A 22,632-nucleotide genomic window follows, 5' to 3' on the forward strand; every position below is an offset into this window, starting at 1 on the left:
ACCCTGACAGAAGTCAGAGGAAGGAAACATGTCACCTCTAGAAGAGCAAAGATAATGATACCCAACTTTTCAGAAACCATGCAAGCAAGAACAGTGGAGGGCAATACTTAAAATGTTGAGAGAAAATCTCCACCAACCTGGAATTCTATACCCTACGAAATTATCCTTTCAAAAGTGAAGGAGAAATCAAACATTTCTCAGAAAAACAAGAATGGAGAGAATTTGTTGCTAGTAGACCTGCCTTGCAAGAAATGTAAAATAATAATAAGTTTTTAGAGAAAAGGAAAATGACATAGCTCAGAAGCTCAGACCTACAAAGAAAGAAAGAGCATCAGAAAAGGAATAAGTGAAAGTAAAATAAGAACTTATTTGTCTTATTCTTCACTGATCTAACAGATTAGTTGGTCAAAAAATAATAGCAACAATGTACTTGAGTATGTATGTGTATGAATATGTGTGTGTGTGTGAAATAAATAACAGCAACGATACAGAGGAATTAGTATTATTTTCTTATATTAAGGTACACACACTACCTGTGAAATGGTAGTGTTATTTGAAAGTGGACTTGGATTAGCTGTAGATATATACTGTCACCTGTATGGCAATCACTAAACAAAGTAAATAAAAAAAGTGTAACTTATGTTAAAAAAAAAAAAGAGAAAATGGAGTCCATAAAATGCTCAGTTAAAACCACAAAGGGGAGAGAAAGGATGAAAAAATAGGAGGACAAAAATAGGAACAAATTACGAGGGCAACAAATAGAGAACAATAACCAATGTGGTAGATTGGTAGATTAGTAATCCAACTATATCATTAATGACTTTGAATGTCTAAATGCGATCTAAAGGAAGATTGTTAGAGTGGATCAAAACACAAGACCAACTATGTGTCGTCTATAAGAAACCCACTTTAAATATAAAGACATATCTAGATAGATTAAAAGTAAAAGGATGGAGAAAAATATACGATGTAAACTCTAAAAGAAGCAGGAGTAGCTATATTACTTTTAGACAGGGCAGGCTTCCATGACTGGAGGGCACACACTGCTTTGGCAGGGAATGACATGTGACAAGTTGCTCTCATTTTCAGATAGGTTTCAGATTCTTAAATGAGAGAAAATTAATCAAAGAAAACATGATTTAGAATGGACTCAGGAGGCCAGCAGGGGCCTCCCAGCACTAGTTGTCAATTGCAGACCCAAGGGGAAGAATAAAGGTGGACACTGCAAGTCCGTTCTACTTTACTATTCCATCAGGAGGAAGAAACATTTCTTTCTCCACCCGCACCTGGAACAGCCCAGCCAATGAGAAGCCACTATAATTACAACTCCCAGTTGACTCCAATGGACCTTCACTTTGTAACAGCCCCACCCACTCCCTTCCTCTATAAAAGAGAGATTTTCGCCCTTGTTCTCCAGACTTGCCCATGACTTCGCCAAAGTTTGCTTGTACCAGGTTACAATTCTGAGCTGTTCTCGAATAAACCCATCTTTTGCTTGCAAAATAACCGGCCGTTTTATTTTTAAAGCTAAGAAATGGAAAATATCTAAGATATGAAGTATTAAATATTATCTCAATAAAAGTGTTGCTTGCTAGTTCGAACACAGTTACTGATTTATCCAAGCCAGATATATATCCCTCCTCCAACTCCCCATCCTGCCCTGTCTAGGGTCTTTTTCTTTCTTGTCCCTGAGCTAGCATATTGAAGGTCATAAAACAGCCTCCAAAACTTCAGTCAACATGTATTTGACAAGCAACAAGGTAAATGGAGAGCTATGAGTGGATGTTGAGTGTTATTACGGAGTAAAAAAGAAAACCACAGGCCCTAAATGTTGTCATTCAGGCTGAGTCCCCAAACTGGGGCTTAATACCTAATCTAATTGCAATTTCCACCTCCCCCAGATTTGTAGTCTTAACCAGTCAGGAATTTTCTGAAAAGCACCAATGAAGTAAGCTGTCACATGGGCCCTCTCCATCCCCTAAAGGAACATGAGGTCATCTGCATGCTTTCCCTTGCCTTGCCCAGAACAATTCTCTTGCCAACTTCCTTGCCCCAACCTTCTCCCTATAAAATCTTCCATTTTGTACAACTCCTCAGAGCTCTCCTCTATTTGCTAAATGGGATTGATAAGGGGTTTAATAAAGCCAATTAGATCTTCAAAATTACTTGGTTGAATTTTATTTTTTTAACAATACTATGGTATGTCCCTTTGGTTGTGTGGCCTTTGGGAACTTCTGTGCTTCTTAGAGTCTGTAATAACAGATCTCTATTTCTGGCATTTGTTCAACACTGCACTCGGAGAAAATCTGGGTATACCTCTTTAAGAGTCAGCGACCCCACGCTACATCATAGGAACCTAGGAACTCCATTGCCCAGTGCACCCCATGCTGTCCCCTGGCCTCCATCGCCGAAGTCAGGAAGGACCTGGCTCCCAAATACGGCGGGTAGCCCCCGGAGAACTACACATTACCCAGAAGGCTCTGCGGCAAGCCCGGGTGGGAGCTAAGCCAATGAAAGCGCAGCACGGAGCCCTTTTCCCGCGGGTGCGCGTGTGAGGCGGGACTTCCGGCGGCGTCCTCGTGGTGTTGGGCGTCTTCGCGTTCTTGGGCGGTTTGGCTGATGTAGGGTTTGGGGAACCCTGGGTTAGTTGGAAGTGGACGGAAAATTTCAGAAGAGGCGTCGTCCCGGCCGCGGAGGCGGTTGCGAGGCGCCCTCGTCCCCGCCCGGTCGCCCGCCGCTCCCCGCCCCGCTCTTCCCAGGCGTCGTTGGCGGAGGCCGCGCCGATGAAGCCGGCTCAGGTGGGTGCTGCGACCCCCGGACCCTCAGCCGCCCTCCCCCAGCCCCGAGCCCTGCAGCCGGGATGGGGGGGCGCCCGCCCAGCTCCTTACAGCCGGGCCGGCGGGGCGGGGGCGGAGGGCGCCCAGGCGTGGAGTCCTGGCTCCACCCGTACGGTGGGGCGCGGCCGGGGGCTGTCCCGGCAGGTGCTCCTGAGTCGGGACCAGGGGCGGGGGGACCGGGACTCCTGTGTGTGCGGGGAACAGAGGGCTAGGCGGAGTGTCGCCTGCAGCGGCGGCGTGGGCAGCCGGGGTCCGCGGAAGGTCGCAAGAGGTCGGGGATGGGAGGGCTGCGGCGGTGACTTACAAAAAAATATGTATTTGTTCATCAGATGACCAGAATATATTTCTCATATATATCTGGACTCAGTCTATAGTTCTTGACTCACAGCTTACAAAAACTTTGAAATTTCCTAAGTGTTGGCAGTAATAAAGTTGTCTTTTGCTCTATGAATGAGGTGACTTGGAAGCACCTAAGCTGGTTGCGGGGAGGTGGGGGGTGGGGGAGACCAACCATGTGATTAGACAGTTGGAAATTTTAGTTCCTCCCCTCCCATTTCTCCCCACCTTGTGGGGAGGGAGATGGGCTGGAGGTTGAACCAATAGCCAACAGCTAGTGATTTAATCTACTCTGCTTTGTAATGCAGCCTAAGGACAGGGTTCAGAGAGCTTCCAGGTTGGTGAACACGGATATTTGAGGAGAGCGGTGCACCTGGAGAGAGCATGGACACTCTGCGCCCTGTCTTCATAGCCGGCCATATGCATCAGGGCTCCGTCTGGCTATCCTGAGGTATATCCTTTTTATAATGAACTGGTAATCTAGCAAGAAAAATGGTTTTTTTGGTGGTGTTTTTTTTTTTAAGTTTTGTGAGCCATTCCAGCAGATCAGTTAAACCTATGGAGGGGGTCTTAAGAACCTCTGATTTTTAACCAGTCAGTGAGAATCACAAGTAACAGCCTGGCTTGCAAATGGTATCCGAAATGGCGGGGGGTTGATGGTGGGGGGTGCACTCATTTAGGACAGAACCCTTAACCTGTGAATCTGATGCTATTTCCTGATAGTGTCAGAATTGAATTGACTGCTTGGACATCTTGCTGGCTTTTAAGAATTGCTTCGTGTTGGGGCACCCAGGTGGCACAGTCGGTTAAACATCTGACTCTTGGTTTCGGCTCAGGTGGTGATCTCAGAATCATGAGATCAAGTCCCGCCTCAGGATATGCGCTCAGCACAGAGTCTGCTTAAGATTCTCTCTGTCTCCCTCTGCTCTTCACCACCCTCCCCCCTCCGCCGCTGCCAAAATAATAATTTCTTTTTTTTTCTTTTAAATTGCTTGGTATTGTGTAAGGAACCTCAGGGAACCCTTCCCCCCCAACACACACACACACACACACACACACACACACACACACTTCTTGGAATTGGTTCCAGGGACCTAATTGAGGTTATTGAATGATGAATAGGAAATGGAGGCAGGGAGACCCATGAGGAGGACACTGCAATAGATCCAGGAGAATTTGTGGTAGGGCTAGAACGGAGTGGCACTAGAGGAGAGCTGTGATAAGAGTTTGGATAGATCATATAGAGTCGACAAGATTTCCTGCTGCATCCAGTATGTCTGTGAGTAAAAGGACAGAGGTGAAAGACCATCTGAAGTTTGTTGTTGTTGTTGTTTTTATAGAGGTGGGGAAGGGCAGAGGGAGGGGGAGAGAGAATCTTAAGCAGGCTTTATGCCCAGCATGGAGCCTGACCTGGGGCTCAGTCCCAGGACCCTGAAATCATGACCTGAGCCAAAATCAGGAGTTGGACAGTTAACTGATTGAGCCACCAGGCACCCCTAAAGAAGGAGACTCTTAAGATTGTTCTTTCAGATGGGCTCTGCAGTGAGGTTTGGAAGGCCTGAGACCAGAGAGCCGGGCACAGGTGGGCACGTATCCCTGATGCTTTTTCAGAGAGGAGCCGTCCTGCTGTAGGCTGAATTCTGGCCTGTGTATGTAGAAAGGGAGGTTCAGGTGAAGGCGCTGGCCTGACACGGAGACTGAGGCGTGAGTTGCTACAGCTTCTGCGCCTTGTAGGCTAAGCAGACCTCCAAGACCACTCCCTATGGAACAAGGCAGAGGTCAGCGGGGTTCATGAAGCAGCTGGGTCCCTGACCAGGGCACTGCTGCCTCACCTCCCATCCACTGTCCGGTCAAGGGCTTCCCGCATGCCGTCTTCAGTGGATTATAGTACAAGGACTAGTAGTGCTCAGTGCCTCCCTTTGAACACTGATAAAGCAACCACTTTCCAGATATGTACACATAGACAGGCAATTAGAAACAAACGCACTGAATTACTTAAATTTATCCAAATACTTAATGATTGGTTTAAATGTTAACTTACCTTTAAGTATTGGCTTGTGATGTAAGTTTTGTGTATCACATCTGCTTAAACCCTTAAAAAGTGGGAGAAATACAGTCAAATTTTTAAAAACTCTACCACTTCACTTCCACTGAAAACAGGCAAAACCATCGATGCTGTGGCCAGCGACAGCTGGTACATGGTGTGTACTTCGTAGGTGTGGCATCAGTATCAGCCCCGAGGTGCAAACGTCTTCTCATTTTATGGAATAAGGACACTGACGCACAGGAACGTTGTCTTTGCAGAGTCACGCAGCTAGCAGAGGCAGCATTGAGGCCTGAGGAGCTCAGTTTGGACCGTGGTTCAGCTCAGCTTATAGGATCCTACCATGGTTCCCATTTCTCATGGCTTCCCTCCTTCCACAAGGTCCCATGATGCTTCTAGATCCTGCACCAATGAGTAGAGGATGTCCCAGGCTCTCACCAACCCTGATTGTCACCTGAGTGGTTTAGGCGACTCAATATAGGAAATGGTGATGTTCTGAGAATCTTCATCTATTCTTCTCTTTCAGGACTGATGATCCTGTGTTTCCACAAAGCCCAGGGTCCCAAACTCAATCTGGGTTCCATGGATCAGTTCTGTTGCTGACAGCCAACTGGATAAGATGTAATATGCATCCTGGGCACAGATCCAGAGTGTTCAAATGCCTGCAGGTGAGACTTAGCTGGGGTTGTTTAGGAAGCTTCCCATTCCTATTATACGTGATGGGGTAGGGAGTGTGGTGGCGAGGTGGTGGGGTGAGAGGTCAGGCTTAAAATGACAGCCCTAGGTTCTAGGCCTCTAATCTGAGGACAGCAGGACCTAGGGAAGGTTTGGAGCTGAGTAGCGAGGTGGACTGATCCAGATTGTAGCAGATTCCCATGGCTACAGAGTGGAGGGTAGACCGGGTTAGACAGACACTCCAGCAAGTGACTGTTGGTGGTGGTCAGACAGGAGGGAGCTGGGGCTGCCTTCTGGATGCGTTCTGTACAGAGTTGCCCACGTTTTCTGATGTGGAGAGAGAGGGAGCTGGGAGATGTGGAAACGGGGAATGAGGAACAGGCCCATGGCTTTGGGCCTTGTTTGGAAGAATGGATATTCCATCAATTTGGATGTGGGAAGTCAGTGGTAGAAGGGGTTTTTCAGAGGAAATCTGAAGAATCCGTTCTTGGCTACGTCAGAAATGTTCCAGAGACTTTTGAGTGGATGTGTCCAGTTAGTTGGCTGTTGGACCCAAAGATTTGGAGTTTAGTGTTCAGTGGGACACAACCACACACAATATAGTACTTGGCCTGTGGACCCCAGTAAAGCTGTGGGTCTGATTTCAGAGGAGGCATCTTTATATTATGGTGGTAGCACCACTAGGGACAAGGTAAGGGAAGGAGGGGGCTAAATCTGTGTCTCAGTTGGGCGCCTGGATGGTGGTGTTGCGGGGCTGTGCATGTGAGGTGAAGGGGGGAGGTCATAAAGCCTTCTCAGTGGACAGAAGATGGATGCTGAGGTGCCTCCACAATGAAGACCAGATACCAGAGCAGGACAGGGCCTATTACCCCTCAGTGGACGCAGCAGGGTTTCCTGGTGACCCTTGTTGGGATCCTTTCATTCAGGTTGGTAGTGTAGTTGAGGCAAATGGCATCAGCCAGAAGCGTTGCTAGTCTGGGGCTTTGAATGAGGGGTCAGGTGGTGAGAGAAGGTCGGGGTTGCTTATGAGATCGTCAGATCCCCACACAGGTCCCTGCGGATGAGCTAAAGCAGGAAACAGAGTTAGGTGGAGATACTGGAACTGAGAGCTGTTCTTCGGTGCCCGGGGACTTTGGTTCTGGTGGAGGACTGGGGCAGACGATGCGGGTTGCCTTGGCAGTGTACCGCTGGGGCTGAGTGCGCAGACCGGCACGTTAGAAGGCCAAAGCAGTGCCTCCGGTGTGGGCCTGGGGGTTTCAGTGCCATTGCCTTGCCCATCCATGGTCGGGCGCCTCTCTCTCTGTGCTTGGAACCTCTGCGCCCCAGGCCTCTCCATTCCTCTTGCTAACATACTTTGGGGCCTGCCTGTGCCAGGAACTTCAGGCACTGATCTGGTCACCACTTGTAGGGAACACTGGATTGTTTGTTTTTTTAAAGACCTTCCTCTGAAGCTGTTGTAAATTTAGAACGTGGGATGTCGCTGTGAGGTGGGTCACTCTGGATGGGTACTGGCTACTCCCTTTCCCCATCTTTCCCCAAGGACTGGCCTCTTCCAGGCCCAGGTAGTTGCTCACATTGAGCAATAGGAGGACCCCGGGTACCTGACAGGGTGGACATTACTTCTGCAACATCAAGAGAGGCTCAAAAGAATGTGGCCCTCACAGGGAACATCTGTCCTGTGTCCACCATCGTGTGATGCCTGGGACAGTGGCCACACCTCATTTTTACCTTTTCTTTCCCATTAATATTTCCACTCTGACTTTGGGCTCTCATCTTTTCCCTTCCACTGCTTCCTTGGAGGGCTGCACATATTCTTAAATAGTCTCTGAACACCAGCTGCTGTGTTGCAATCACCCATTTCTGCATCTGGACCCAGTCTTGTGTCAGTGCCCACCAGGCACCAGCAGCTCTGGCCTTGTTGACAGTCATTTGCAGAGGAGCTAGTTGGGGAGCCCACCTCTCCTCCCTGCACTTCCCCGTCCCTCGTGGCCTTCCCCAGAGTCAGGGCTCTCCCATCCTGGGAGCTTGCAGAGCTCTGCAGAGCACACCCTCCTCTCACTGTCCTCAGTCCCCCTCACCCGTCAGCAGTCCCGCGGCCTCGTCCGTGCGTGTGTCCGACACACACTCCCAATGGGGCCGCCTCCTCCCAACAGAGTCAGCAGGCACTTTACCGGCATTTCTCTGCTTACAGGTTGCTGGCATGGAGCCCGGGACGAGGAGGCCCCTTCAGAGCAAGGTGTTTCTGTAGGAGGGTCACAGGTCAGGACTCCAAAGCCAGCCCCATGCATCCAGAAGTCCCAGCCCTGGGAGACGTGGAGCTTGCTCTTGAAAGACCTTTTGCACTTGGCTGAGCATGGTGAGCACACCCTGAGCGAGGCCTGCACACTTGTGGGGGAAAGCATGTCCGGCACCAAAAGCATCAAATTAGAGAGAATCCTTCCAGAAGTGATGAGGGGAGGCCTGCATTTGGACCACATAGCTTATATGGCAGAGAAGACCTTGGCATGGAGGGAGGCCGTGGAGAGGGCTTCACAGTCTTTCTCCCCCTTCCCAGCCACTCACAGTGGGTGGAAGCCACCCAGGGACACCAAGTTGGACAAAATGGTGGTAAGTGCAGCGGGTGTGGGAAAGCCTTCAGCCACAGGACATGCTTGTAGAGTCCCAGAAAGTCCACACTGCAGAAGGGTCTTAAGAGTGTAGCGAAAGTGGAACATTTTTTAGGTACAACTCTAAGGGTTTTTAAGTGCAGCCAGTGTGGGAAAATCTTTAGGTACCACTCCACACTTACCAGCTACAAGGAAGTATGTTCATAGTGTAGAAAGTGCAGTGACTGCAGGAAGTCTTTCACACAGAACTCCAGTCTCCTTACACAGCAGAGAAGTTGCACTGGAGAAAGGCCTTATTTGTGTCATGAATGTGGGAAGACCTTCCTCAGAAAGTCCCACCTCCTTCAGCATCAGAGACTGTGGGGAATTCTTTACACAAAAAGCTGGACTTAACAACACCAAAGAATACACCAGGCCGAGGTTTTAGGAGTTCAGCATATGGCAAGGCCTTTGTTAGAAAGCCTTGTCAGCAGAAAATGTACAGTGGAGGAAACTTCACAAGTGCAGCTAACATGGGGAGATATTTAGGTACAAACCAATCTCATTAAGCATCAGAGAATTCACGCTGGATAAAGGCATCATGCGTGCAGGGAATGTGGGAAATTCTTTAGCCAAGACTGCCACCTCATTCGGTACCTCCCACGTTTTTCAGCATCTGGGAACAAACGACCTCGTGAATAGAGCAGATGGGGAAAGATTTCAGCCGAAAGTGTGTTCTAAATTAGCACTGGAAAAAAAACTAATATATAGTTTCATTTTCAAAGTTGTGATAAAATACACATCACATGAAATTTACCATCTTGTTTTTAAGGGTACAGTTCAGGAATGTTAAGTACATTCACCTTGTACAATGGATAACTCTTTTCATCTTGTTAAATTCATTGCCCAACTCGCCATTTTGTCCTTCCCCCGATCCTTTGAAACCACTGTTCTATTTCATATAGCATAGTATCCTCCTCACGGTTCACTCATGCTGTATCTTGTGTGTGAATCTGTCTGAATTTCCTTCTGCTTTAAGGTTGAATAGTATTTCGTTGTATTTGTATGACACATTTTCTTTATCCATTTATTTTATCCATTCATCTGTCCATGGACCATGAGTTGCTTCTACCTGTTTTGACTATTGTGAATAATGCTACTATGGGCACGAGTGTACAAATATTTCTTTAACACCTTACTTTCAAAGAAGATTTCTTCAGCACCTTGCTTTACAGTTATTTTTGCATATATCCCCAAAAAGCGGAATTGCTGAATCCTCTGGTAATATGTTCATTTTTTCTGAGGAACTGTTTTCCATAACGCTGGCACTGTTTTACATTACTGTTGTGTGTGAGGTGTCCAGTTTCTCTTCATCCTTTTCTGTGTCGCAGTGTTCGTAAGCCACCTTTCCCCATGTGGTAAGTCACTCACTCTTTTCAGATGGGTCTTAAAATCTAAGAAAGAATGTAATACATGGAGTAAGGGGTTGGATATAATCACCAGCTCTACGGTTTTTGTTTGTTTGTTTGTTTTTTAAGATTTATTTTAGAGTGAGCATGTCAACCAGACTACCCCCGAGCTGGGAGCCTGGGGCAGGCCGATCCCAGGACCCCAAGGGCATGACCTGAGCAAAAGTCAGATGCTTATCTGACCGCGCCCCTCTAGCTTGTTTCTAACAGAAAAACTCCTACGATTGATTCTGAAGTTTCAGTGTAACATGTACTTGGAAAGCACTAAGACAGCATTTTAGGTCCCAGCTGTGGGTGGATGCACTTTTTATCTGAGTAACCATTTGTAGTTTTGGGGAACATGTGAAATCATACGTATGTCTCAGTGCAGACTACATTCCATGGAAATCTGGGTGTGACCCAAGAAGCTGGAGCCCCGCCCCGCCCCTTCCTCAAAGCCTGCAGCCATCCCTACCCAGCGCCTTTCTTGGTGGGCCTGGACAATTCCCTGAGGTCAGGAATGGAGACCCTCTTGGACCTCTCTGACTCCGTCAGAACTACATTACCCGGAAGGCAGTGCGCTGTGCGTCACCTTTACTGGGCCAATGGGGACTCGGGGGGAGGTACTTCCGCCCTAAGGTCGGCGACTGGGCGGGCCTTCCGGCGTTGGCCTCCGGCGACATCTTGTAAACTTGGTTCTGTTGCGGTCGGAAGCTTTGGATTGCTGGGCGGGCCTGAGGTAACGGGAAGACAGACGTGCTGCGCCGGCTGCTCTGAGCATCAACGTAGCTGTCGCCGGGGCTAAAGCCTGCGGTGCCACGCTCTTCCCCGCAGCTGCCGTGGCGATTCCAATTCAGGTAAGGGCCGCGTTTCTCTGGGCCCTCACCCCGCTCTTACTCTGCATTAAAATGTAGTGTTTTGGTCTTGGTACGGTCCTATTTACCTTGCTCTTCCACATTTTGAAATAAGACCTGCCTGAAGAGACTTGTACATGATGTACACGTGCAGTTAAGTAACCAGCTGTAAAATTAATACTTGTTACTGTTAACCTTAAAAAATAAAACGGCCAGGTATTTACCACGACAGTTGGGTTTATTTGGGTTTAATTCGGGAATAGCAAGAGTATTGCAGTCCAGGCAGGTTTAGAAAGGGCTGTTGTAAACAAAGCCCGTTGGGGCAAAGCGGGCATTGTAAGTATGGTGGCTTTTCTTTGGCTGGGCTGTTGCAGGGCTAGTAAAGTAGTAGCTCATAGTAGGGTCCACCAGTCTTCTGTTGAGTTCGCGACTGAAAACGTGTGGGAGGGTTGAGAGCTCCTCCTGCCGGCCTGACCACTCCATTCTAATTAACGTTCACACTGGCCAAGTGAAGAAATGGGATATAAATAGGACCCCAGGAGCCAGCTGTGCACAAAAGTGTTTCCACAATTATCCCAGTCTCCAAAGTTAAGCTGTTGTCTTGATAGTTTGTTGCCATGTGTCTTGGAACACTCTATGAAAGGACGGACATCACAGTCACATCACAATAGTATATTGTGGCTTTAACTTTTTACGTCCATTTTTCTGTGCAGTATTCTGTGGTAGGAATACATAAAAGTCTTTATAGGTGGTTGCCCCTGGTTTGCTGCATTTATAAACATTGCTACTATAGCCACATGTTCTGGGATATACAAGCACACAGTTGTCTAGCATATGCATATTAAGGATAGATTTCTATAAGTAGTCAAAGGTTTGAATTTATAATGCCAGACTGGTTTTCAAAATGTTACCAATCTATATCCTGTAGCAGCTTACAGTATTTACTAACTTCTACAGTTTTACTAGCACTGGGCAGTGTCAGGCTTGTAAGGTCAGCCTTAGTGAGTTTTGCTTTAATGATTACCATTACATTTGCATTTTTACAAAGTGCTTGCTGGAATTCTTGTTTATATAACCAAGACTTCAATTTATTAGGTATTAAAATTTTATTTTAATAATTATGAAGGGTTCAAGAATTTGTGTCATTTTTGCTCAGCTATGTGGCTCATCATTTCATTTTTTATGACAACAGGAGCCCTTTATTGTAATGTAGTGGGATTCTTTACTGTGATGCTTTGATTTGAGAAATCTGTTCTTTTATTAACTCGTCATATGAGATGCGATTTTTGTCTTCCCATCTAAGCCTGTCCAGCTAGAATTACTTTTTTGTGTGCATCATTGAAAGCAGAGGTCTAAATTTGTTTATAAGCAATTTATAAGTTGCTATTTTAATGCTCCATAGCGGCACTGAAGCATCAAGACCCATGGGTGCCCTACTTTATGAGCTCTAGTTTTTTCACTCTAATTTCTGTGCCAATAGTTTCCTTACCAGAACAGCTCTATAGTGTTATCTTTTGGAACAATTACTCTTGCATGCTAAAGTGATATTTAATGTTTATTCTTACTTACATTACCTTGTCATTTTTAGAACGTCTAAAGTGTTTTTTTTTTTTCCTAAAGTTCTAAAACACTTAATTTGTAGTTCTTTTGTATTTGCGGTAACACCAAGCATGCATCTTCATGATGAAACAGAGATTGTTCCTGCTTTGTTCCCTCTTACTTTCCGGGACCTTCATGTCTTTTCTTATTTGAATATTTCCTCTAAATGGGGCATCCTTTTTAAAAAAGATTTATTTATTTTAGAGAGCATGAAGTGGAGAATCCCAAGCAGCGTCAGGTGGGGCTTGATCTCTCACAGCCTTGAGATCATGACCTGTCCTGAGCTGAAACCAAGAAGAATCAGACGCCTAATGGACTGAGCCACCCAGGTGTGCCTGGGCATCCTTTAATAACATGCATAATGTAAACGTTTTGGCTTTGGTTGCCTTGAATCTTTTAGTAGCTTTGGGTTTGGGTTTTCTGGCTCCAGTTTGTTATGAAATCTAGGTGTGTGTTCTTTTCTCCACATTGTTTTGGGTACTCTTTCTCTTATGAATATTGTCACAAGATTGTTCGTTCTTTCTCATTAGTCTCCTTTACGTATATTCTTTGTTTGGCTTTTTTTTTTTTTTTTAAAGATTCTTTTTGTCTAAAGATGCACAGTTTTCCTAAATTGTGATTTAGGTTTATTAAAATTACTGTACTTCAGTTAACATTTTCACTTTCTGATCCAATCTTTGTGCCATGTTACTAGTTTTATGTTTTCAAACGCACACTTAACGTTACCATAAATTTTTATACAGTACACCCACAAAATTTTTGCTTTTTAAGTGGTTTTACTCTTATCTGCCTGTGGTACTACCGTAGGAGAACATGATGATAGGATATCTCAAGTAAGATATTTTGCTTAGAAAGGCAGACATTCAATCATTGTAAGGATAGAAAGTAATGCTTCAAAGTATTTTATATAATGAGGATGGAACAGAGGTTAAGCCCTAGCTGGTTTCCTTTCTCTTAAGTTGAAACAGCCATTCAGTTGCCCTCAGCACCTTTACTGGCAGGCCAGCAACAACCTCTTTAGCAGAGATTCATTTTGAAGGCAAAATCGAAGTAAACTAGGAGTTTGGTTTAGTTCTCTAGCACAGGAGAAAATAAATTTGCAATATCTTTCTGAACATTTATTGATAAACTTGAAAAAGAAGTAATAAGGCATCACATACCTAACCCGCTATTAGGACCAACTACAAGGTATAGGAAGAGAAGAATGTATTTTTGGCAGGAAGAATCTATTTTTGGCATAGGAAGAATCAGAATAATAAGGAATAAAATGGAAGGGTCAGAAAGCACATCCACACATAAACCTGGACATAATTTATCTCTTATTCTTGTTGCCCTAAGGGATGTTACTCAAACACAGCACAACCCTGACAGGCTCTGTGCTCCTTTTCTCCACTTCCAGAAAGACATTCCTGAGGATGCACACATGCTTTGGGCATAACTGTAATGCTCTCAACTTTCTTGTATAATGCAGTCTTTGTCTCCTTCAGCTTTCATCTTTATGTGAAATTATTTAAGTGTTTCACTTTGTATCCCTGATGGGAATTAAACTAACATGGCCCTGCTCTTCCTGCAGGTTCTGCTTTCAGCAGAAGCACTTATGGACCCTGCACCGGTGAGTGTCAGGTGTCCTGGAACTCTTTCACTGCCACTTTTCTTCCTGTCCTTGGTGTCTAGAGACTCTAGATAAGACCCTAAGCCCAGGTCAGAGGTTATATGGAGAGAGATTTCCCCTTTGGCAAGCAACAGGGTGAGGTGTGAAAGGTTGTCTTAGGTATCAGTATGTACAAAGCCTTGGGCTTGGAGGTCAGACTGACATGAGAGTGTTTAGGGGAACATTCTAGGTCTCATAGGTCTCTGTTATGTCTGTTGAGAACAGAGGGCAAGGAGCTGAGTCAGGGTTGTGTTCTGACAGTGATGGTAGCAGCCACAGAATTCTGACGCAGAGGAGAAAACCAAAGCTGGCTCAGGTCTTCAGAAGCTGCCCTTGGTGATAGAGTACACCACAGACTGGGGGAGAGAGAGACAAGGAGATCGTTAGCAAGGGTAGTACAGTGGTCTAGGTCAGTATTGGTAGCTGGGCTAAAGTGGTAAACGTGGAGGTGGGAGAAATATTTGGCTTCTGGATTTGCCTTTTTGGATTTTTTGTTTTTAACTTTGTAGAAGTGTGGGGGGGAGGGGGAGAAGCAGGCTCCCCTGCTGAGCAGGGAGCCCAGTCTCAGGACCCTGAGATCATGACCTGAGCTGAAGGCCAACACTTAACTAAGCCACCGAGACGCCTCTGGATTTGTTAATTTGAGAGAGCGCACACGAGGGGGGATCAAAGGGAGCAATCCTGGGACTCCTGGATCATGACCTGAAGGCAGTGGCCTAACCAGCTGAGTCAGCCATGTGCCCATGGATTCATTTTTAAAGTAGGGCTGACCAGGTCACAGTGACTCTGGTTTTTGTAGGAATACCTTTCGGTGAGAATATCAAGGAATTAGGTTTTGGCCATGTTGAGTCTCCCAAATACAGGTGACAAATGACAGCTGGTCATGCAGTTCTCGAGACATCCACACTGTGGAATCTGGTATGTATCAAGATAGAACTCTGGATCTGATATAGGAGGAGGCATGTTCAGGTTACAGTGGTACTGCTACTGGGCAAGGGAGGAGAGGTGTGGAGAGTGGATGGCACAAAGATGCACAAGACAGAAGAGCAGCAATGTAGAGGGATGTATGGGGAGGGGAAAGTCCAACAGGTAGCCAGATTTTCGTGGGAGTGAACACAAAAAACAGCAATAATGGATGTGAGTTGGTAAAGTCAGACTGTTACCTATCACCCTTCTGTGCACTCACACCCAGCCAGGCTTTTGTGATGGTTCCGTCAGGAGGTCATAAGATCAACTTACAAAAGTGTGTTCCTGGGAGGGAGATTATACCTGGTGAAGTGGCAAAGAGACAAAATGTACAACAGAGAGGCACAGTGTGACCAAGGGTATTTAGATCTGCATGTGGTCTAAGCCAGGAACAAGGTCAGGTGGAGAAGAAGCTCCTTCTGCACAGGACCAGAGGCTATTTATTATCACACTTGGCAGCAAGCACTTCCTAGATGCCACACACAGACAAAAGTCAGTCTTATGGGCTAAGTAGTGGTGGGGATCAGATGTATGACGGAGGTATGGTCCCATGGGTAGGAGTTTGAGAGAAGGTTAAGGCCCAACACAATCCTGGGGACTCTCCGATATCTTGCAGGAAAGGGATGGGGGTCCTGCATCTCAGGCCCAGAGTTCAGAAGGCTCTAATCTGACCACTTGCCCATTTGTTGAAACTGGGTACCACTGCTTAAGCCAGAGAGCTAGGGAAGATAATGAGCAGGGAAGGGAGCGAATGAATGTGAGCTGGGTTTGGGGTAGGTATGGGGTCCTGCAGAGAGAGGCTGCTTATGGACATAACTGTCCCCATCATCACAGGGTGGTGTGACTTTTGAGGATGTGGCTGTGTACTTTTCCCAGGAGGAATGGAGGCTACTTAACAAGGCTCAGAGACACCTGTACCGTGATGTGATGCTGGAGGTCTTTGCAATTGTCACGTCACTGGGTAAGGCCCTCACACCAACCCCAGTGTCCCAGGCTGGTCTGTCTTTCCTCTTCTTTCTGGGTGCTGAGGCTGGGGTATATATACTACACCTCCTTTCACAAACAGCTCCAACGACCCCAGTTTCTGAAACTCTTTGAGTAAAGGTTTCCAGGATACTTTTTTGCATCAGATGGTTTTGGGGTTGGTTGCCTTGGACCAGTGCTGCCCACTTAGCTGTCCTGTCTTTTCCCTTAAAGGCTTACATCTTCTCAATTCCCTGTTGTCCAACTGGAGTTGGGAGATGAACATGACTCCAAAAGGGGAGGATGTGATATATAGCTGGGAATCCTGTCTGGAACTTGTCATGTTCCTAGGCTCAACACTGTTTGGTGCCAAGGTCAGAGGCTCCTCCCCTTTCTTGACATTGCCCTTAGAGAAGAGACCTAGGAGTATATCTCTCCCCTGTCTTCTACCCTTCATTGGGGTCTCCACTCATCCTTGCTCCTTCTGCTGTGCTCTCCAGCATTGGCCTACACTTAATGCGTCGTGCAGTCTGTATGTGGCCATACCCTTAAAATAGTAGCCCAAACACATTTCCAAAGAAGTGCGTTGTGAACCCAGCCCCTCCTCCCCTGCTATACCCCATCTGTGTGTCTTTTGCATGGTGAGTCCTCCCTGTTTTGTGACACAGCCCTCTCCTTCACACTACCCCCTCCCACCAAGCTCCTTTTTGTCCTGATCCCTTGGTGTTACCCCCTCAAATGTCAGACACCTTTGTGGTGGGGTCAGCCTCCTCCTACAGAGCTCCTCACTTCTCTGCTTTCAGGCTGTAGGCATGGAGCAGAGGATGAGGCAGCCCCTTCCGAGCAGAGCATTTCTGTAGGAAGGTCACAGATAGACTCTACCCAGAAGGCCTATGCACAGGAGTATGGCATGGACTCAGAAGGCAGTTTGCGTCCAGCTGAGAACGTGGGAACAAACCCTGGCCGGAAACTCTGTGGGACACAGGGCCAAGTGCACCAGCATCAGAAGCAGCACAGTGGAGAGAAACTCCTAAGCAGGAACATGAGGAGCTGTGTAACCCACACATCAAGAAAGCCCCTCCCTGCTAGCTCAGGCCTCCTCCAGCACCAGCTCATTCACAGCCAGTGGACACCACCGAAGGACAGCAGCTGTGCAGAGCAGCCTTTTCACAATGGACAAAAGCACTACAAGTGTAGTGAATGTGGGAAAGGCTTCTGTCGCAAATACAGACTTGCTCAGCATCGGCGAGTCCACACTGGAGAAAGGCCTTATGAGTGCAGTGAGTGTGGGAAAACCTTCAGCTACAAACACATACTTGTTCAGCACCGGAGAGTCCATACTGGAGAAAGGCCTTACGAGTGCAGAGAATGTGGTAAAGCCTTCAGTAACAAACCCACACTTGTTCGGCACCAGCGAATTCACACTGGAGAAAGACCGTATGAATGCAGCCACTGTGGGAAATTCTTTAGCCAGAGCTCCAGCCTTAGTGAACATCAGAGAATTCATACTGGGGCACGGCCTTATAAATGTACCGAGTGTGGGAAATTCTTCACCTCCAACTCCAACCTAATTAAACACCGGAGAGTACACACAGGAACAAGGCCTTATGAGTGCAGTCAGTGTGGGAAATTCTTTAACCAAAGCCCCAGCCTCATCAAACACCAGAGAATTCATACTGGTGAAAAGCCTTATGAATGCAGTGAATGTGGGAAACTCTTTAGTCAAAGCTCCACTCTTATCAAGCACCAGAGAGTTCACAGTGGAGTAAGGCCTTATAAGTGCAATGAGTGTGGGAAGCTTTTTAGCCAAAGCTTTGGCCTCACTCAACACCAGAGAGTTCATACCGGAGAAAAACCCTGTGAGTGCAGTGAATGTGGAGAATTCTTTAGCCAGAGCACACACCTTACTCAGCACCAGAAAGCTCACACCCCAGAAAAGCCTGAGGAGTGCAGCAACTGTGGCAAAGTCTTCAGCCAAAGGTCTGCTCCGATTGACCACCAGAAACTTCACAGCCCAGCTAGACCTTACAAGTGCACTGAATGTGCGAAAGCCTTCAGCAGGAGGTCTAACCTCATTCGACACCAGAAAGTTCACAGTGGAGGTGAAGATAGCAGGGAATGAACCAGGTGATTAAAGACAACATATTAGAGAAGCCTCACACCAACACCATGTGTCTGAACATGCAGCAGGGCATTAGGGCCACATTTGTCAGTGCAAGTTTCTTTCTGGTGTCCCAACTTGGTATGCATCAGTGGGGATGCATGGGGCACAGAGTAGGAGTCACTGTGGTTTAAGACCTCAGTTATTACATTGTGGCCCCAAAGCCTCCTAGGAGACTGTACAGGGCAGTGCTTTTTGTGTCACTAATCTTGTAATCCAGATGTCAGGGTTTTCTGTGTGTCTAGAGGTCTCCCTGAGAAGACAGTGGGAAGAAGTATGCATCTTTTCAATTTCACATTGCAGGCCCCATGTTTGGAAGCCTAGTGTCCCTGAGTCCAGGCTTCAAGGTAGGAAACCACATGGAGTACAAAAACTGATACAGGCAGTGAGGAAACCTAGGCAAAACTTGGGGGTGGTGTTGCCTACACCCACTTTCCAGGCATCATGGCTGGTTTACAGTAAGGTTCTTGCAGAAATTCTGAGGCCCTCCAGAGCTAACTGCTCCTGTGGCCAGAGTTCCCTTGCTCTCACTCAAAGAAGGCTGTGGCAGAGTTGAAAACAGAGCTAGAAGTCCAGACCTCGGAGGGCAGTGGGTATGTGATTTTTACGGCTCACCCCTTCCTTGGACCTATGCTGGTGGACTCCTGTGGTATTGCTTCCCAGCTAGCACACAGCAGAGCTATCAAACCCAGGGTTCCCCAAAATTCCTACTTTTCCCCAAGAGAGGTGCAGATTTTTATGTGAAACCATTTCTACATGGCATGCCATAAAAAAGCAACAGCAGCTACTCTTCTAGTAAATTTTAACCATAAGTATTTTCATCTTCTAGTGTCTCTGGTCTGAATTCCCAGGCAAAGGTTATCATATATGGGGATCTTAATGTAGGTACTCTAGTGGGACTTTTTAACTGAAGAACTGATACACTGTTATTTGTTCATCCATTCACCTCACAAATAGGTTTTCTGGCTTGTGTTGTGGGGCTGTCACAGGTAAGCTTAGTGGGAATGCACGAAATATGTTTTGATATACCCGTACCTCTCTCCCTTGCATAAATATTTGCCAGTTGCACTTGCTCTGAATGCTGATAAAGACAAGAAAAGTGTTGGAGAACTTTGCTAGTGCAATGAAAAAAATAAACCACAATAAATTCATTTGTGCTATTGACTGTGTGTTTAAAGGTTAGCTTTCTCCCTATTAAACTGAGGACTAATCCAACCCTTGTTTCTAAATCCTTCCCAGTTTCCAGTTACAAACATAAAAACAAAACTGCCCACCGCAATGTGCCATAAAATGGTCTATATATTTTCAGCAACTATTGCACAAACAGCAAATATTTAAAAATATTACTATAAAGGATTAACTATCAGTGTAGGCTTCAATCAGGTAACTTCTCCTGACCTCTCCACATTCTAAAGAAAGGTTTAAAGCACTTACTTGCCGTTAAGTCTTGGGAGCTAACCTCTGAGTGCCCTTGGGAAATTCTGCCATCTAATAAATGCCTTTGCTTAACTACTTGGCGCCTCACGTCATCCACGTTTTAGTGTGTGTTCATAATGTGATTTTCGGTTGGTGCGGAGTTTAAGGCCTGTCAACAAGACACAGCTCGCTCACACACACGCGCGAAAACCCTAGAGATTTACATGCCAGCCAAACTTCACAGGTATTGCAGTCACCATTCCCTAATGACCATGTCAATCTTCTTCGAGTGCTCTACTTTCAGTGTAATGAATTATCCTTATTCAAATATTTGAACTAAAATAACACTCCCTGGGGGTTTCTTCAAAGTCCTTATAAATGTGGGTAGTTTTGGCACATGCAACTACACATCTGAGACCAAAATTTTCTCATGCATTAAAAAAATCCTTCAAACCCATAAGCCTAAAATTCTCCGTTCCATGGGTGGTTTACCTGCACTAAAGGGAAAGAAATTCTCTGGGGGCATAAAAACACACCTGTTCGTGTGGTCAATGTAGGCTGGATAAAGTCGGCATGCACAGGTTCCCCTCGTGTTCACTCAAAGTGGAACACCTAGTTTCCAGTCCAGCAAAATCTCCCTCTTCCTGCGATTCCCTGGCTTCTGGCTTTCCTTGTGTTTCACGGTCCTGTGGCTCCCGCTAGGGGGTTTAACTTGGCTTTGCCTCTTTTATGCTAAAAGCCTGCACATTTCTTCCTCCGCTTGACTCTCCTAAGCACAGAGGTTCCCCACAAGATGGCGCGCCAAAGGCTGAGAGCCACCCTGGCAGCAAAGAGGGGAGAGGGGGAGGAGCTGCTTGAAGAGCGCGACGTGGGGGCTCGATCTCACCACACCGAGAGCAATACCAAGGGAGGGGATATAAAGCCCAACCAAACCCAGGCGCCCCTAAGCAACTTCGTGGTTATGGTTTTCAGCTTCCCTATTGCCTCGGCTCTTTGGTTTTTCCCCCAGCGCCTTCTTGTCTCCAGAACTAACAGTAACACACGGAAATCCTTACCTTCCAAAGGCAAATGAGCTTGTGTAGTGGGTGGGGTCACCGGCGTCTGCAACTTCACGGAGACTGAGGGCCCAGTAGGCCCCCCGCCTTCTCGGACGAACATCTGCCGCTAAGCCACTCCACTTCCACACGGAGAGCCTGGGACTAGAAAGGGGGTGCAAGCAGACCCTGCTGGGGGTGGGGGAGAGCCGGCCAGGACCCCATGGAATGGGGAGGGGAGAACCTCTGAGGGCGAGATCCCGGCAGATGGCCGAAGACTGACAACCATGAGGGCGAACGAACGCCGCGGAGCGAAGGCGCCACGACGCCCCTGGGGCGGGGACGACCTGGTTGCAGGACCACGAAACACGACCGGAGGACCCTCTTACAGGTTCCCCCCCCCCCGCACCGCCCGGGGAGCGCGTTGGGCTCCCCCCTCAAACAGGCTCCCCCCCTCAAACGGGCTCCCCCCACTCAAACGGGCTCCCCCCACTCAAACGGGCTCCCCCCACTCAAACGGGCTCCCCCCACTCAAACGGGCTCCCCCCCACCCATGACCCTGAGCCTCACCTGCCGGATCCTGATGATCTTGCCTCCATTCCAGCTTCACAGCCATGCACGCCCCAACACCCAGACTTCGTTTACCCAGCAGCTGCCTCAGTGGGTCATGGGAGGCCACCAGCACCTTGTCACAGGGCCTCCTTGAGGACACCGCTGTAACGGGACCTCTTCCAACCTCGGTTCAGGAAACATTCTCCGCAAACGCTCTCACTCCACCACGCCCCCGAGCACGCCCAAAAACCCCACCTCCGGCGCCAGGAGACGAAAGCCACCACCATCCCTCGTCAACCAGGGCCCGGCTGCGGGATCCAGGGCCGGCCTGGGACGGGTTTCTACGTAACTGCACCTCAGGCCCATCAGGGACACTCAGCTGGGGGACGCCTGGAGGCAAGGGGGTGGTCACAGCAGTGGCCGCCTCCGGACCGACACCCGCTCCCCCCCCCGGGTCCTCCTCCATGGCACCCGCGACCGGAGCTAGCATCCCCATGGTTGCTGGCTCCACACTCAGCCGCCAGGGGACCCTCGGGTGAAGGATCTAAAGCGCGCTCCTTCCGAGGACGGGGACCTCGTCTCACCATGGTCTGCGGCCGAGAGTGAGGTAGTTGAGCCCGCAATGCAGTTCCTAGGATCCGAATTCCCCGTCACTCGTGACCACCTCTCCAGAGTCACAAGAACTACCACCAAAACACAATAGGGGCAGGCATTCAAGTACCATGATCGCCGCCCCGCGGTCGTGTGGCCGCCCTGAGGCACACACACAAGGGCCTTAAGGGGCTGACCGGGCCGGTGCTTGGTTTAAGACGGTGTGCGCCCCCTCGTGGGAGTCTGCCTACCGGGGCACGTTTCGGCGCTGAAAGCTGCTATGCCCGAGACAGAAGCAAGCAACCAAAGGAACCACGTTCAGATTTCTCTCACTTGTAGTGAGCCAGCGTGCCGAGGCGCGGGCGCCCCCTCCCCCGAAGCTGCTCCGCTGGCGGCTCAGAAGCCAGGCATAGAGCGCCAGGAGAACTCGTCGAGGCGGGCGTCCTGCAAGGACGAAAATCAGAACAAGGCCCTGCCCCTGTAAGCGGCGTGCCCACGGGCCAGGACCGGTAGACGCCACCCGACCCGCGTTCCGGCATCACAAGGTGCGGTGGGCGCGCGTCCTTGCCCGCACACATGGTCGCCATCGCGAATGGACGCGGAGGAACCCACAGTGGGCGTGGTAAAAGCGATGCCTTGGAGCTTGGCCCATTAACGAACTGGGGACATACCCGCTACAAGTTGGTTACCAGGACACTTCACGGCCTAAAGACCCCCAAACACAATGGGTGGTGCCCCAGGCACCCACAACACGCACTGGCCTTCAAGGACCCCTACACGTCTCGAGCCACAGCCCCCCAGCCCTGGAGCACTGTCCCGTAACCACGCGCGCACCCCCCCGCCTGCAGCGCGGCGCCCCACCGTGCCGACCTTACCCAACACGCCACCAGCCGGTGGAGAGAGCCCAGGACAACATCCGC

The 22,632-nt window shown here is 48.2% G+C and overlaps 1 protein-coding gene across 10 annotated transcripts; it reads left to right on the forward strand.

The window, feature by feature from the left end:
* The first annotated feature begins 2,573 nt into the window (after nt 1-2,573).
* LOC123777174 (uncharacterized) lies at nt 2,574-19,270 on the forward strand. Of its 10 annotated transcripts, none has more exons than XM_087853268.1 (7): nt 2,574-2,798; nt 3,482-3,624; nt 5,744-5,885; nt 8,084-8,499; nt 13,952-13,990; nt 15,830-15,956; nt 16,762-19,270. In XM_087853268.1, the coding sequence occupies exons 3-7, from the start codon at nt 5,876-5,878 to the stop codon at nt 18,078-18,080; spliced, it is 1,911 nt and encodes a 636-aa protein (XP_087709394.1). In that variant the 5' UTR covers nt 2,574-2,798; nt 3,482-3,624; nt 5,744-5,875; the 3' UTR covers nt 18,081-19,270. The 10 variants fall into 10 exon arrangements, with proteins under 10 accessions (XP_087709394.1, XP_087709395.1, XP_087709399.1 ...); XM_087853269.1 differs by having other exon boundaries at nt 15,872-15,956; XM_087853273.1 differs by lacking the exons at nt 2,574-2,798; nt 3,482-3,624; nt 5,744-5,885 and adding an exon at nt 12,583-12,707 and having other exon boundaries at nt 8,102-10,782.
* Nucleotides 19,271-22,632: the final 3,362 nt, after the last annotated feature.

This window comes from Ursus americanus, chromosome 21 (genome assembly GCF_024610735.1).
Source record: "Ursus americanus isolate L20-20 chromosome 21, mUrsAme1.1.p, whole genome shotgun sequence".
Taxonomy (NCBI): Eukaryota; Metazoa; Chordata; class Mammalia; order Carnivora; family Ursidae; genus Ursus; species Ursus americanus.

Bases quoted from the DNA above. Each gene is read 5' to 3' on its own strand.
- LOC123777174 (XM_087853268.1), top strand. The intron at 13,991-15,829 runs GTGAGTGTCAGG...CCATCATCACAG, and splicing joins CACTTATGGACCCTGCACCG to GGTGGTGTGACTTTTGAGGA. The intron at 15,957-16,761 runs GTAAGGCCCTCA...CTCTGCTTTCAG, and splicing joins TGCAATTGTCACGTCACTGG to GCTGTAGGCATGGAGCAGAG.